Source organism: Mesoplodon bidens (genome assembly GCF_964165515.1).
Source record: "Mesoplodon bidens genome assembly, chromosome: 2".
Classification (NCBI taxonomy): Eukaryota; Metazoa; Chordata; class Mammalia; order Artiodactyla; family Ziphiidae; genus Mesoplodon; species Mesoplodon bidens.
Window position 1 is genome coordinate 179214972 of NC_138177.1, and position 17605 is coordinate 179232576.

The window sequence follows — 17605 nt, forward strand, 5'->3', positions numbered from 1 at the left end:
TCCCACTGCTGTGGCCTCTCCCGTTGCGGAGCACAGGCTCCAGACGTGCAGGCTCAGCGGCCATGGCTCACGGGCCCAGCCGCTCCGGGGCATGTGGGGTCTTCCCGGACCGGGGCACAAACCCATGTCCCCTGCATCGGGAGGCGGACTCTCAACCACTGCGCCACCAGGGAAGCCCAATAAAGTATTTTTTAATGAAGGTACATACATTGTTTTTTTAGACATAATGCTTTGCACGCTTAATAGACCAAATGTAATGTAAACATAACTTTTATATGCACTGGGAGACCAAAAAAGGTACGTGACTGGCTTTATAGCAATATTTGCTTTTATTGCAGTGGTCTGGAAACAAACCAGCAATATCTCCGAGGTATGCCTGTATGCATGTCTGCACCTTTTCCTGCTCTGAATCTACTTTAAAACAAAGAAAAGGAAGATGGAGCGGATTCTTGGGATTTCAACTCCAAGTAATGAAAACAATTCTGAAAATAGACAAAATACACCACAGAAAAACAAATGTTAATAAAACTGAAAGAGCATAAATGAAACATGAATGAAAGTATAACAAAAATAATTGCAAGTGGACACTGAATCAGATCAAATGATGTCTACTTCCCTTTCAGTCTGCTCCAAAGGTGGGGGAGGGCAATGCTAAAAAAGAGGGATAAAGCTCCGTTGTACAAAAATTTTTAAAAGAAAAGTCTAAAAAGGATTACAAACAAGAGTCTCAAACATCAACTACTGTGATAGAGTTTAAAGACTACGAATTTGGCATAAGGTACCAAATGGATAATTTCACCTTCAAAGTCAGCACACATACAGACCACCTTCATTTCTTACTGGCATTCCAGCCACTGCCCACGTTCAATGCCTTGGCCATTAAGGAGCCATCGCATATGCTCCTCCCCTGTCTGCTGTCCTCTCTGAGCTCTACTACCCACCTCATGCCTTTGATTTCACATCTTATTCCAAATACCACTCTCTTATGACAGGTCCCCCTAGTGTTTTACGATCTCAGTAGCACACAACTCCATCATTGCTATGATTTCCATTTATTTATGTAATTATTTGTCTGTCTCACCCACCAGACTGAAAACCCATGAGGGCAGGAACCATGTCTGGTCAATAAATATCTGGTGAGTGATTGAACATCTATGTACATAAGTGAATGGGAAGGTGATCTGTCCTCTATCTTTAAGTAGAAGTGGAAGATTTTTCCAGAAAAATGGGTTAGACCAGAGGTAGAGAAGCAAAGCCATTCAACTTTATATTAGGTTGATTTTTCAAAGCCATACTCATGATGGATATTAACTATATAGGATATGTTTAGATTCCTAACCATATTTAATTTGTATAGCTATTTTTATACTTAAAAGTAGCTACTCAAAAACAAGAACCCCTGTTTTTAATTACAATAAAGTACTGTTTGAGCAAACGTTAAAGAAGAATCTCCTTTCTGTCTATGGCAACGGCTACTCCAAAAGTGGAAGAATATGAAGTATTCTTGTAAATTTCCCTTTTTAGAAGAGAGAATTCTATAATTCAGTGGCAGTGGCGTGTGCATCGGCACTGTGACTACACAACTGCACAGTCGCTAGAGAACTCCTTGTCTTATTATTATAACATAGGCTTTGGTCCAAAATCAATGCTTTGGGCTCTATAAATGTTCTCTTATGAAGTTTTTTAAACTGGAATTTTTATAATTATTCTTCATTCTTGAGAATCCTTGTACCTTGACCTAGCAGACTGAAAGAGAACAGGGACGAGAGAGGGGAAGATGTAAAGGATGTATTAGCATAAAGTTCTATGAAGTTACATAAAAAGGGAAACAAATTCTGTCAACATAAAGATAATAAAAACCAGCATAATTATGATCAGCTACAGAAAGAATTGTCAGTTCAGGTACTCAGGTCCCAGAATAACCAGGAGACTTTTAACCCAGAACACTAGCCTAAATATTTTACATTTCATCCCAAATGATGATGGATGATTCATAACATCCCAGCATGCCATAAGAGAATAGCTAAAGGGACAAGCTCTTTTAATTTTCATATAAAAATTCACCAGAGGCAGCCAAGGCCATGAATCAAAACGTATAAATGGAATTTTACAAAAAACTGGAAAATTTTATAAGTAAATTGTATTTGCAATTATGTGCCAATACAGGAAATCTAATCCCGTGAATCACAAAAACAGCAAAGAAGTTACTCCTCTTACACAGAGAATGACTGGTACATAACTGGGTGATACTGATTACAAATTGTTTGTAGGTAAGAAATGCAGTCAAGGGTGAAAATAAAGAGCTATCCTTCACTCTGCTGACTGCTAGATTTCACCTTCTCCCCTAATACTTTTCTTGCAAAGCAAAGTCAGTTTTAGAACCTGGGAACCCAAAGAAACGGAAAGGTCAATTCCTGAGCCACAGCTCCGCAAATAATTTATTTGAAAATCAAAGTAGAGTTGATTGCCTTATACCTACGCTTAAATCTGATATGATTAAAATGAGAGAAAATACATATATCTTAACGCAGAGAATTTCTGCATTACGTGGGATTTTCATACAACTGACTCAAAATACAAATGCTTCTGAGTAGAACTCTGAGTAGAACCAGGATATTCATTTTGCTAGTGTGGATGAAAGAATACAGAAGATGAAAAAGATCTTTAATGCTTTTTCTTCTCCCTACCTAACGCTTCACTTTATACTTCAGAACCTAACAGGTCTCAGTTTTAGTTGCTCGTCCTAAGTCAGGTCAGTGTTCTTTCCACCTCACCACACAGGGTGAAGCCACCTATTCCTCATGTGTGATGGTGTAGAACAAAGTGAGCAGCGTGAGAAGCTGCAAGACCGGCATCAGGACCCAGCAGTTTGGGGATAAAAACTTGATTCCAACTTCCGACCCTCTCAGAAGAGGATGGAAACAGCCATAAAGTAAGGAGAGCATTATGGTCCCATTACTTGTACACAGAAGTACCTTTCTCAATTTTAATATAAATCAGCTTCTCTGAAATTCTAAGCATCTATTCCCAGCAATACACCAGACAATATTCATGGTTGTATAATCCTTTATATTTATTCATGGAAAAACTGAATAAATGCCCCTTTACCATTGTAAAACCCCAAGACTGTCTAACAGTACAACCCACAGTTATAATTGAGGCTTTAATTTCTATCAAAAAGCTTTCCTTTTCCCCCTTTCCATAAAAGTGATCATCTTCTACATTATTTATTTAGTTCTCACCAGGTAACCAACACCATACTCTGAGCTAAGTTTTAGAACCTTGTGTCCCTAATGGGTCAGGGGACTCGCTGCACTTTCATATTTTTAGATAACTGGTGCTTATCCACTAACACTAATGTAATTTCCCTTATTTTTAAAGGGTTCAACAACATGTGGTTTTAATGCAGCACTGAAATTAAATCAAAACATAAACATAATTTTTTGTTAATCCAGTGAGTGCTGCACTGTTGAATTTGTAATTAAAATTACTTCAGCATGAAGACTGGATGTAGACAAAGACCCCAGTATTAGGAACATGTGCCTGAGAGCTCTGCATCACTGACAGATGGGGCCAGAGACAATGCCTTGGTTTGGTAAGCTGAACTTAACACAAAGCAGTGTCATGGAGCACTGAACAAATATCCATTGTTGATGGTTTCAACAGATAATTTTATGAGATTCATCATTAAAATGCCTATAGGTAAAATCTTAGCACAAGCCAAAGATCTATGAAACTGGCCAAATAAAGGCATCCATTTTACTTAGACAAAGAGGAAACTTCATGCTCTTGATCCTTTTCTGGACTCACAGACTAAGCAAGAAATAAACCTAACACTGCTCCTGATTCCACTCCTGTCCTCGCGATTCCTGCTGATGCCACGAGTCCTTTCAGCCTAGCCTTGGACTTGCTCTGCTATCCTTCTCACGTTGCCCCTTTTGCTTTCTCACTCACATTCCCACAAAGAGGAAACATCAGACACAATAACATTCTTCAACTCCGTAACAGTGTGGCTCTTAGCTTTGATTACTTTCTCCTCTGGGGTCTTCCCCTTCAGAACAAAATTACTGGGCAGTTTAAGACAAGGAATCTTCCACAAGGGTGTCCACACGCTGCCTCATGCTGTACCGAGGAGGCCAAGTACCTCACAGACGCTGCCTGAGGGCTCTCTCAGCCAGATCAGCGTGTCATGAATTGAACTGGCTAAAGCAAAATTGTCCAAAATTGCACAAGGAGCCTCTTTAGAGCAAGAGCTGGTCCCTTTTTGCCTTTCTCACTTTAACCTCACCAACCTTCCCACTAAAATGAACCATGGGGATCTGTCGTAAAACGGGTCATGCCCATCACTGAAGAGATCTGATCCCTCCTCCGTCCCTGCGTCAGAGCCGGTGTCATCCACGAATGCCTCATCATCAAAATCCTCCATCTCATCTTGCTGCTCGTCAGCCAGCTCAGTGATGTCGGAATCGGCCGTGGAAAAAGTGGGGGAGGGCGTGCGGTCAGCAAGGCGCTCATTCACACAGCCGTGGAAAATGGGGGCGCTAGACACCAGGTAAGATGCCGACGGACACAGCCAAGGAGAGAGGAATAGTTGGTTAAACAGGAAGCTACAGCTGCCAACAGGACAGAACCCACTGGGGAACCAAAACAACACAAGCAAGTGGAAAAGCAAAGGGATAAAATAAGCATAAATCATCTGGCTCAGGTGAAATGGAACAAGGACTGATCCTTGGAATGAGAAAAGCAAAGGAAATACATGAGTAGAATATCCGAGGTAAACAATGTGCTGTAAAACATTTAAGTTCTCCAGTTCACACAAAAGATCAGCAGCCAGGTCTCAAAGGAGCCACTCAAAATTAGGTGAAATAATAAGGTTTAAATCTTTATTCCAATTCCCATGTCATCTCTGAGCAGAAAACAAAACAGATGAAATGGTATGTGGCAAAGCAGGTATGTGCCTTGCTTGGGTAAGACGTGTTTGGCCAATTCATCTCTTTGAAAACGCTCGACTATCAGAGTAGACTGGAAAACACTTACTTCATTTCTACAAAATACTATGACTTCAGCTCCACCTTTTAACCCAGTTCCTTTAAAACTGTTGGAAAGTTTTTGCAATTAGAAAATTTTTCAAATTCTGAAATCATTAAGGTGAAAACTTATACTTCTCTGCTTTAAAAATTCTAAACCTCTAAGAACGTGACTCACTATGGACTCACGTTAAATGCTGAAAGTGAAGTATACACAAAAAAGGCTCAGGTGGATTACTAAGGTGTGCAATTATTCACTCTTGGCAAAGACTAAAGTGAGATGAACTGCTTTAAAAATTAAAGTGAGGACAATCATGGAGAGATTGCAGTCTGATAAACTGGACGTCATACTGTGATTTTAAACTATGCAGGATACAGACACAGGTTTCCTTTTTCTTTTAAATCTATCTTGGTCAAGTGTAAGACATTTTGTGAATGAGTCGACAGGCAGGGAAGACTGTCAGTTACTTTGACTGAAAGTCTGAAACTTAAAACAAATGTGCCTGTTGGATAAAACTAAAGGGAAATATAACAAATGACACAGTGGCTGTGTGTGAGTGGATAAGATTATAAATGGGGCTTTTTTATACCCTTTTTCTTTAACTTTCTGTAATATCTTCCAAGGCTTTAAACAACTAAAATAAAACCATTCATTACCTGAAAAGAAGACATCAATAAAATCATTACATACCTTCCTACAAGTTTGAACCAATGGAATCGATCATAAAATGGATCACTGCCAGTCATGGTGGTTTCACTTTCATCTTGGGCGCTGGAGGCCATCTCACCTGCCCTGTCATACATCTCTCGCATCAAATCCAGCCTCTGCCTGTACAGTAACCATAAAGTGTGCTGGGTTAATATCACAAGGTCACGTCAAAATTTCATCTTGGAAGTATCTTCCATGTAAGATTTTAAAAAGCTGCTCCTACCATTTAATGATATTAAATAAGAATAAAGGCTTTATGCATAACATTTTCATACTTAAGTTTCGCCAAAGACCAATAATGTGTTGCTCCATTTTTCAGATCCTGGACTTCTACGGCCACCACTGTACGAGGGAACGGTCTGTCTTCCTGAGTTTTTTCCATCTCAGTGGGAAGTAATTCAGGAGGCAAAGGGGAGTACAACGTGTCAGTCAGAAGAACAAACTGAAACTGCACCTAAATGGAAGGAAGAAACCATTCGACAAACGGCCTTTCTGTTTTCAGCAAGTAAGTTTTGGAAACAAGGCAATATAATCACGCCTGATGGGAAGGAGGTCAAACAGCAGCATGTGCTCAACAGCTTGTGATCAACTGAAAAAAGTGGCCACTTGTATATTAATCATTAAGCTATTTACAGACTTTGTTTTCCTAGCCTGGCCCAGTGTTTCTGCACAACCTAAAATCTCAATAAATATACTTTGGGTGACTGAACGAAGACTTCTGTAGAGAACAAATGGTGGACCCAGGAGTGCACCCTCTAGTCTCTCACTAATGAGAGAGGGTGGAGGCATGCTAAGGTTTTCCATTTTAAATTCAGAGGATTACAACTATTACTCTTAAAATTGTTACCAGAGGCTAAGTGCTTTGCATTCATCATGTCATTTATTTCTTGATAGCACCCTATATTTTTACCAACTATTAATGAAATGCTAGATACAGCTGTAAGACAAAAAGATAGTCCCTGCCATCTTTTAGTCTATGTGAAGAGGGAAATAGTTAATAAATGATTACAAAATGAGATGAGGTTATGAATGAATAAGACGTCTTATCCCCATTTTACAGAACTAGAATATAGCCCCCCAAGAAGATAATGATTTTTCCCAAAGCCAGGCAGTCTGTGCTCTTACCTACTTCACAGTGTTGCCCCTCCCACCCCGCCCCCTGTAAATCTTAGCCGTCAGGAGACCGTTAAACCGTGAGACATACAGAAGAATAAATCTAAGATGTGGTGTGATGTTTCAGTAATAGTAATTACCATGTCTAGGCACTACTTCAGCATCTTCCATACATTCACTCTCTCATCTCTCACAAAATCCCTGGGTGGCAGGCATTGTTGCCAAACCCATTTTGCAGGTGAGGGACTGGAGGCCTGGGGCTATTAGGGTCAAACAACTGGGAGAGCTGGGGTTGGAACCTGGCTGTCTGGGTGCAGAGTGTACGCACCTGTCCATTACACAAAACTGCCTCTCAGACCCTAGAAGATGAGAGGGCACATAGGACTTAAAAGTGCCAACTTAATGGTAGAAAACGAAAAGAAAATTGAGATTTTCAGAAACCCAAGAGAAGTATTTTGCTACCAATATGTTTCTCTAGCTCCTGTCAGGAATACGGTCTCTGCGCTTGTAAAATAAGCTAGAAAACATGTTATTTTAAAAATTTCATTTAACAAATATTTAATTAGTACCTACTATGTTCCAGGCACATATATTAAATACAGGCATATATAAACCTGTTTCATAGCAAAAAGCTGCTGAGTTCATCCAAGGGAAAGGTTAGCTCAAGATGAGGACCATGAAGCCCACCAGGCTCAGCTCTGCCTCCAGATGGTCCATGTTCCCACACCCTCCGTACCTTCTTCTTCAATTCCACACTGATGGCATTGGCCTCCTTCAGGTAAACAGCATTGCCCCAGAGTAAGTCTCTTAATGAGGTAAACTGATGAGACTTCCACTTCCGGAAGGCCCACTGGGCCAGCTCAAATTCATGTTGTGTCCAAGGAACTGAAAGAGCAAACGAAGTGTATTGAATGGTGATCTCATAACCATGTAGAAATTATATCCCTCCTCTACCTCATCTCTTTCATCAAGTATTTTCCAGTTTTCCTCCATTCTTTTTTTCTTTTTTAAGATACACCTTAATGTGTGGCTTATAATAAAGAAAAAACCCTAGTACGTTGTACAACTTCAAATATATCTATTTTTCTTTCTAGTACAGGAAAAAGAAGGTCATATTTCACATAGATATTTATTTTTTTTATTTTTAAATATTTACTTATTTATTTTGCCTGCGCCGGGTCTTAGTTGCAGCACGTGGGCTCTTTGTTGAGGCATGCGGGATCTTTAGCTGTGGCATGCGGGACCTTTTTTTTTTTAGTTGTGGCACGCAGACTCTTAGTTGCGTGGACTCTTAAGTTGCGTGGATTCTTAGTTGCAGCATGCCTGCAGGATCTAGTTCCCCGACCAGGGATCCAACCCAGGCCCCCTGCATTGGGAGCATGGAGTCTTACCCACTGGACTACCAGGGAAGTCCCTCACATGGATATTTAAAAATAAAGAATTTAGTACAGGGCTTCCCTGGTGGCGCAGTGGTTAAGAGTCCACCTGCCGATGCAGGGGACACGGGTTCGTGCCCCGGTCCGGGAAGATCCCACATGCCGCAGAGCGGCTGGGCCCGTGAGCCATGGCCGCTGAGCCTGCGCGTCCAGAGCCTGTGCTCTGCAACGGGAGAGACCACAACGGTGAGAGGCCCGCGTACCGCAAAAAAAAAAAAAAAAAAAAAAAAAAAAAAGAATTTAGTACATAAATTAAGAGCTCCTTCAAAGTTATTATGAAGCCTTGAGATTACTGAGAGGTTGGGTAGAAAAATGAAATGTGATGAATGTTCATACTGCATTGTAAGGTAGTAACTAACCATTAAAGCCCTAATTCAACTAAGAAATTCTAGAAAACTTAAGACAGGTAGGCAGGACTAAGCAACGTGATTAGCAATCTGCCAGAAATAGCTTTAATGTACGCTGATATATTCCAAAGCCCTCACTGGGAAATCCCTGACATAAACCAGAAAATAAAACAGAGTATCTTAACAAAGATTAAGCTCTATATTTATTTGCAACATATATGTGAACTTCATATGTACAGAAATATGAGACAGTTTATATAAATTGCCCAAGAGATTTCTACGGAGACTATGCTCAGATGGCTTGTGTTCTAATAGACACTATGAGCCCCATCCCCACCTCACAAGAGTACAGCCTGGATTCTCAGCACTGAGCATCTTTTAAATCATCTTTAAATCAGCTCAGTAATTTGACAACACAGATCCGAAACATATATCAATACAGAGGAAAGTTTCAGTCTCTATATTTCACCTTCTTCCTCCTCTTCTTCCTCTTCAGTTGTTTCTGCTGCCAGGGATCTCGTCTCCACCTGCTTCTGCAAGGCCTGCAATTTACTCTCATAATCCTGAACGAAAAGAAAGGAGATAACATGTAGGAGAGAGAGGACATAAGAAGGAAGGAAAAGAGAAATGAAAGGAAGATCAGGGCAAGGTAGAGATTGCAAAAGACAAAGAAAAGAGAAGATTGAGGCAGGAAACAACAATGAAAAGAAAGACATACAGAGAAATGCTTCAGAAAAAAGCCATAAAGCACGCAAAACAGTCTGCAATGGGTAAGTGCTCTAAAAGATCTTGTGTTCCAAGGAATTTAACTGCAGTCTCTCTGTATCTACTCCCTCAGACTCAAGAGTTCTTTACTTGGGGTTGTGGTAGAGGAGAGGGGGGATTTTGAAGGAAAAAAATGCATGTGTCCCTTAAATGTTAAAATACACTTAAATACTATCTTTACACATCCAAGAATTCTGGAGAAAACAATACTGGAAAAGACTAAATTCACCAGTATTGCCAAGAGTTCTAATTATCTAACTGTTTGGATGGGGAAAGAATTCAGACTGTAGACCCTGAAGCTCCCCATGGATGAAATATTACTATCTTTGCAGCTGTAGGATGAGTTTAGCCTTCAGGTAACCAAAAGATCACAGTGCTCTTAGGATTGAAATGATCTATATATTGCATTTATTTATTCAATAAAGAAACTTTATTTCAAAATATACTATTATAATACAAAATGTATTACTATATTTCAAATCATATTCACCCTTCCTTCCTCCATCTTACCCCATGCAGTCTCAATTAGGGTGATATCACTCCTAACAGGGAAAAAAAGTGGTTCTTGGGGGATTAAAAAAAAAAAGTACTCTTCTTATGTATAAAGCACAAATATACATAGAGTATATAAACAGATATACTATCTATCTGACATATTAAAATTGCATGGTGGAGAGAGATTAAGGGAAAAAATGTCTAAAAAGGTTCCTTGGAGTGTTAATGGAAAAAAAGCTTGTGGTTTTTGACAATAAAACAAGTTAAGAAAAAAGACCTTCATATAATACAACACCAAATCACAACATAAGCACAGCATTTAAAAAATATACTAGCAGGCTTCCTGCTTCTCTGGGAGTGGCCGGATTCCAGGCTGTCATGGTTTAGGTATGACTATGCACTGTTTTCAAACAGAGCTCTCCAAGTCACAAATCAAATATTCCACGCATTACAGAGGACAGCTGAAAGCCTCGCTAGCAAACCCCGGTACAAAAGGCGCTCCCAATGGCTATGCTAAGAGGGATGCAAATATTCTCCAGGCTCTACTCATTTACCATTCAGTCTCACAAAGGAAGCTTTCTCTCTTTAGTGGAGCTGGCAGTGACCAAGAGCCAGCGAAACAGCTTTTTAAAGACATCTAAACACACTTTTTAGGAGACTATGTACGGTGGAAAAAATGAAAAATAAAAATATGAAGTAACAGGTAAAAAGACTGGGGTTTTGCTGCTGGCACCTGCTCTTATTAGTCTTATAATTCTGGGAAAGTTAATCCTTTCTACACCTCATTTTGGCCATCTTTAAAATGAAGATTTTAGTGTTCGACCTGCCTACCACACAGGACTGCAGGAAGGACCAAATGACAAACCATTTAAAAACGCAAGTTAAAGTCCTCTTAAATGGTAACACGCTATCAAAATGACAGGTAGTGTTTTTTAAAAGTTTCTTTTCTAAGTACACCTAGCCCCCAGTGCTGGTTTCTAAATACCATTCCCCACTAAAAGGAAGCAGGGCTCCTTGTGAAAATGACTGACTTCAGATCTGGAGCAAGGAAAATACAAGGTAACCCCAGAATATCTTGGGCCAGAAAGCACGGAGTACTCAAAGACTGATGGGACCATTTCAAAAGGACAAAGACTCCCATTGGCCAATAAATAATAATAACAGGAAAAGAATATACAGCACACTGAGTATACAAAGAATCCACGAGCCCACAGTGATACTGAAAGAAGGAGAGAAAAAGGGAAAGCTCTTCTTTACCAAAAAAACAAAACAAAAAGCCAGTTAATAAATGCAGAGGGAATGACAATTAGAAAATCACTATATTGCAACCCTAGATGCAGTAATTGAATCAGGCAAGGATCATTAATAAAAGCCAAAACAATTGAGCGAAAGGTGGATGGAAAACAGAATATTCACACAATCTCAAGAGCCTATTAACAAGGAGAAAGAGTTGGGAAACATCACATTAACTAAATTTATTAAACTTTAACGTTACTGATAATAGGACAAATTGACATTTTATGTCTACTGATGTGAAGCAAATGGAAGTACACAATGTAACATTTATAGCATTCTTAACAAAAATGTTTACCCTAAATCTAATCTTGGGGAAACAATCACACAAATTAGAATGTGGCCTAGACTCTTCAAAAATACCTGTGTAACAAAAGATAGAAGAACCATCAGAACCAAATGCAATCAATAAACCGTGACTGGATCTTGGATTAAAAAACATGCACACACACACTTCCAACATTTATATTTTTTAGACAATTAGGGAAATTTGAAAATGACCTGTATTTTACATGATACTAAATCAGTATTAAATTTTTGGATGGGATAATGGTATTAAGAGAATATCCTTGATTTTAGGAGATACATGTGTATTTAGGGGTAAACTGACATGATATCTATAACTTACTTGCAAATGATTCAGGAAAAGTATATAAACATGGGTATACAAAGGTTCACTGTACCATTTGTTTTCAAAATAAGAGGTTGGGGGTGTGGTTTCTAAAAAACCTATGTTATTACATAGGATTCTTTCAGCAAAAAGAGAAAGACAGCTGATTTACGGAAAAAGCATCAGGTGGAAAAAAATGTTAATATCTTAGCTTGAGGATTTTGTTGTTTTTCATTTTTTCCCCAACTTCTAGATTACAGTAATATACGCATAACATAAAATTTACCATCTTAACCACTTTTAAGGTATGAAATACGTTAATAACATTGTGCAACCATCATCACTGTCCATGCTCCAGAACTCTTCACCTTGTAAAACTGAAACTCTTTGTCCTTTAAATACTAACTCTCACCCTCCAGCCCCTGGCAACCAGCATTCTACCTTCTGTCTCTACAATTGTGACTACTCTAGGTATCTCATATAAATGGAATCATACAATTGTGACTTTTTGTGACTGGCTTATTTCTGAGAACTTCCTCAAGAATAGGTTTACGAGCTGGTCAAACTACCAATGAAAACAAAATCCTCAGATTCTGACAGTTAAAGTATAAGGGTGACTTTCCCTAAGGGCTGTGGTTGTGCTTTAGTGGCAGTAAAGCTGACATAAAAAGATGTTCCATAATGTTATAGACCTAAAACTTTAATTGCATTTTGACCAGGGAGAGTTTCTATAAGGAGCTGGTAGTCCAAATGTCAACACCATTCTTGAATTGGCCTCTTCCCCAAACCAGGCTGCACATGAGCTTCCAACAAGGATATTCTGTATGCTATCAGAAAAACTCTAAGCCCTGGATTTTCCTACAACAAACGGATAAAGAGATTCAGATACTATTGTTCTGCTGATTTCACGGGGAAAACTAGGACCATTGTGGAAAACACGCTAAAAAATAATACATTTTCCAGGAAACTTCCATGTTTATAAAAAGTCCCAACTAACTGAATATATGCTCCATATTTATAAAGGCACTGCACTGGCTGTTTCCTCTTCTAGAATGCTCTCTTCCACCCGACTATCCTTGTTTTTATTTTAAGCTCACTGTACTAGGAACTGTTCTTAATGTTTAACATGGATTGTTTCAGTCATCCCAATAACCCTATGAAAATGCTACTATTTTATCCTCATGTTAAAAAAGAAGAAAAAGGCTTAAAGAAATTAAGTAACTTTCCAAAGATCAAAATTAGCAAGTAGTAGAAATAGGATCTGAACCCAAGCAATTGGACTCAAAGCATGCTTTTTTTTTTTTTAACCACTATCCATCCATTCATTTCATCAACAAATTAATACTTTTTTCACTCCTACTATGTGCCAGATGCTAGGAATACGGTGGTCAATAAGACAGAAGTCTCACTGGTAAGGGAGAGATGATAAACAGTAAACAGACACTGTACACACTAGGATTTCAATAGAGAGTGGTATTGATACTACGAAGAAAGATAAAGAAAGGTAGCTTTCAGAGGGTAACAGAGAGAAGAGAGGAGCGGAGGAAGACTTCTAGATTAGGTGGTCAGGGAAGGTCTCTCCATAGAGGTAACATTTAATCAGAGCTCTAAGCAAGCGCTCTGAGATCTCTGGTGGGGGTTGTTTATTCCAGTCAAATATAACTAACAGCAAGTACAAAGGTCCTGGGATGGAAAGGAACTTGGTGTGTTTAAGGAAAAGCAAGAAAACCTGTGTGGTGGACTGGAGGAGTGAGAAGGGTTGGGGATGCAGTTGAGAAGTAGTCAGATAGGGACCAGGCTATGGACAGCCTTATAGGCCAGGGGAAGGACTGTGGATTTTATTCTAAGGGAAGCCACTGGGTGGCCTAGAGCTGGGAAGTACTATAGTCTAGCATATGTTTTAAAAATACCACTCTCCACGGAGAATATAGCCTGCAGCTTGGAAGCAAGGCCAGCAGTCATGAAGCTGTCCCTGCAGTTTCAAGGGAGATGGCAGTGGCCTGGTCCAGGGTATCAGCAGCAAAGGTGATGAAAAGAGAATGGAGTTGGGATATGTTTTACAGACAGAGGAAGTGTGTCCTACAGATGATGTGATCACGGGGTGTACTAAAAAAAGGGAAACTGAGGATCACCCTTGGATATTTGGTCTGAGCTAGTTGCTCTGGTTTAGATAGTTTAAATGTGAGATGCCAGTTAGCTATCTGGATGGCAGGTCAGAGCTGTGTATCTATGTCCAGAGGTCAGGGGTATGGCCCAGGCTGGAGAGAGTACATCTGAGAGTCAGCAGAGGGAGGCAGGGCAGTGGTTTGCAGACAGACCGACTGCCTGAGACTGGACCTGGATCCCCACTTAGTAGCTGTGTAACAATGGGAAGGCATGTAAAATGGGAATAACAACACCTACTTTACAGAAGAGGGCTGTTGCGAGGCTTCAATAAGGTAATACACGTAAAATGTTTATTGGCCCACGTACAGTTGACCCTTGAACAACACAGGGGTTAGGGCACTGACCATGCAGTCAAAAATCAGCGTGTAGGGCTCCCCTGGTGGCGCAGTGGTTGAGAGTCTGCCTGCCGACGCAGGGGACACGGGTTCGTGCCCCGGTCCGGGAAGATCCCACATGCCGCGGAGCGGCTGGGCCCGTGAGCCATGGCCGCTGAGCCTGCGCGTCCGGAGCCTGTGCTCCGCAACGGGAGAGGCCACAACAGTGAGAGGCCCGCGTACCGCAAAAAAAAAAAAAAAAAATCAGCGTGTAACTTTACAGTCGGCCCTCGGTTTCTGAGGTTCCACATCCGCAGATTCAACCAACTGTGGATCGAGGAGTACTGCTGAACGTATGCATTGAAAACAAATCCACACATAAGTGGACCCGTGCAGTTCAAACCCGTGTCTTTCAAGGGTCCACTGTAAATGCGCAACACACAGGAGGTGCTGTCTGCATCATCTGTGTGAACATGGAAATGCATAAGGTCACCTGGGGGAATGAATAGATACGGAAAGAGCCAATGTCTGTGTCCACAGAGACCATGAAGGAGCAGCCAGTGAGGTCAGAGGAAAATCAGAAGCCAAGAGAACAAGGTGTTCCAAGAAGTAAAGGGTAGGCAACCCATGTCAAATGCTAGACAGATTTAGTAAGATGAGGTCTGAGAAAACACCCTGGATTTGTCACCATGGAGATCGCTGGTGACCCTAATCAGGGTGGCTTCAGTGGTGAGGTGGGAATGAGTCTGACCGGAGTGAGTTCAACTAAGAACGGGGAGAGGAAACAAGAAAAAGAAGGTGGACACGTGGGAAAAAGTACAGAAAACGCTCTCAGGAGTATTTCTAGAAAAAGGAACAGAGAACTGCAGTGGCAGGTCACAGGGAGCACGGAACTTTTTTATAACTGGCGAAATGACATGCTTGTAATGCTGACAGGAATAATGGGGAGGGAGAAAAGCTGATGTTGTAAAAGAGAAGGGGTAAATGCTCAATAAGTCCCTCAGAAGACAGAATGAAGGGAACAAGGGCTGGGCTAAGACAGGAGCACAGACGGTTCTTCCACCAACGGGAGGGAAGGCCAAGTATGGTTTGGACGCAGACCTAGAAGTGGGAAGAAAAGAAAGTTTACTTCTGATTCCTTCTTTTTCTCAAAATGAAAATCATCAGCTGAGAGCAAGAAAAGGCCACCGTTCGTTCCCTGAGGCGCCTGGTTGTAAACTTTCAGAGCGCCCTGTATTTCTCCCTCAGGGCATTGGTCACAAATGTATTGTATAGCCACTGGTGTGACTGTCTAATAGCTATCTCCTCCACAGCTCTGTGAATTTCATGAGCCCGTCACGAGCCTGGGGATCTGTCATTCACCAGACTCACCAGCATCTGGCACTTATCTGTCTTCTACATCAGATACACAGTCGTGTACTGATCTTCTAGTTAACAGTTCTCAAAAGTGACCATCTTTGGGGGGTTGGCAAATCTGCAGGCCAAATCCAGCCCACCGTTTGATAAATACAGTAGTTTTATCCAAATATAGCCATGTCCATCCCTTTGCATATTGTCTATGGCTGCTTTTCTGCTACAACAGCAGAGCTGAGCAGTTTTGACAGAGACCATGAGGCCCCCAAAGCCTAAAATATTTACTATCTGGCCCTTTACGGAAGAAGTTTGCCAATCCCTGTTCTAGAGAGTGGTTCTCAAAGGTGGATGCTGCTCTGGCAGCATCAGTATCACTTGGGAACTTACGAGAAATACAGTTATCAGACCCTACCGCAGACCTCTTGCATCAGAAACTCTGGGGATGGGCCCAGCATTCTATGTCCTCACAAGCCCCTCAGGGGATTGTGATGCACATGACAGTTTGAGAACCACTCTTCTGGGTGATGTGTACAGACAAACAGTGAAGAAAACAAGACAGATAGGTACTTATTCTAGGTGAGTTTACAGTCTCATGGAAGCACCAAGTAAGCGCACAGATAACTACAGGTTAGCATTATTATTAAACAGTGAGCTACCCTGGGATAGGCTGCGGCAGGAAAAGGGGCTCGTGAGCACCGATCCGGAAGAGGAGCTCAGCACGAGGAGAAAGGATGCCAGTCTTGAGGAAGTGAGAAGCCCAGAGGCGGAAACGAGCTTGGCAAGTTCAAAGAACAGAAGTCCAAAGTGCTCGCTAGTGAGAGAATGTTAAGACTTAAAGTCAGAGAGGCAGGCAAGAAGCCAAAACAGGGACAGCCTTGGAAGCTACGATAAGAGGTTTAGATTGAAAAGTGCAATGGGAAGCCACTGGAGGCCACTGGCACTGATTTTTGTTTTCAAAGGACGCTGCTGGTTGCTATGTGGACAGTGGCGTACGGGGGTCAGGAACAGAAGTGAAGAGACCAGCTAGGAGGCTACTGTGGTACTACAGGTGAGACACGATGGTGCCACAACTAGGGCATTTCTGAGGAGGTGGCATGTAAGGTAAAATCAATGTCACAGTCCTGGGTTTTCTGGTTAGGCTGTTTCTGACATTAGAGGCTTGGCTCATTTTCCTAATGCTGCCTTCCTCTTTTAATGGCAGATTACAATTAGCAAGCCATAGCTGGAAGGGAGATGTCCGCGCCCCAGTTCTTGTCAACACCTTAATGTACTCACCACCAGCAGCACCGTGCAGACACAGTCTCAGATCTATGCCTCCGGGGGTCTCACAACACCTATTCTTAGACCTGTGCAGCTCCTATTTTCTCCCAATCTCTCAGTCCTATCTTGGTCTCATTAACTTTACTTTCCAAACACGGTCCAAGCAAGAGCTTTCTTCACCTTGTGGGATATATATAAATTCGTGGCGGGCTTATCCCCCTCCACGAACTGTTCATTGATTCTATCTCCAAATAATCTATCAGCCATCCCCTCCAGCCTGTCCCCCCGCCTCTCTTTGGAAAGCATCGTTTCTCATTTAGTTCATCCAGCAACTTCCCAACTGCAGCATTGGGCTCTGAATTTGCCTCCGTCCAACCCAAACTTCGGCCATTTCTAAAAGGTGAGTCTACTAATGCAATCTCCCTGTATAATACATGGTTGCTTCCATCATGCTCAAGGTAAAATCCGAAGCCCTTAGCATGCCACGATCTGGCCCCTGCCCCACCCCCCGCCAGATCCCCCAAGTTACTCGCAGTTCCCTGGACCTGACCCGTTTCCTCCTTCCCCCTGCCACTCTTCACTTGGATACATTTGCAGTTGTACTTTGGGACTCTGCTCCTGGCTCAGGGCTTCCTCTTTCAAAAACCTTTTCCCACTCTGCCCACACTCAGGCTGTGCACACAACCATCACTACACATATCATACGGCACTGGAATT

The 17605-nt window shown here is 41.4% G+C and overlaps 1 protein-coding gene across 7 annotated transcripts in view; it reads right to left on the reverse strand.

Annotated features, from left to right (window-relative positions):
* The window catches only part of KIF1B (kinesin family member 1B), a 147137-nt gene that overhangs the window by 35853 nt on the left and 93679 nt on the right, over nucleotides 1-17605 (reverse strand). For 6 of the 7 annotated variants that reach the window (XM_081214909.1, XM_081214910.1, XM_081214912.1 and 3 more), the window contains 5 exons: nucleotides 9102-9195; nucleotides 7586-7734; nucleotides 6012-6190; nucleotides 5719-5856; nucleotides 4293-4541 (listed from right to left, as the gene is read on the reverse strand). In XM_081214909.1, coding sequence (XP_081071035.1) covers nucleotides 4293-4541; nucleotides 5719-5856; nucleotides 6012-6190; nucleotides 7586-7734; nucleotides 9102-9195 — 809 coding nt within the window. The remainder of the gene's footprint in view (nucleotides 1-4292; nucleotides 4542-5718; nucleotides 5857-6011; nucleotides 6191-7585; nucleotides 7735-9101; nucleotides 9196-17605) is intronic. The other variant, XM_081214915.1, reaches the window with a different exon arrangement.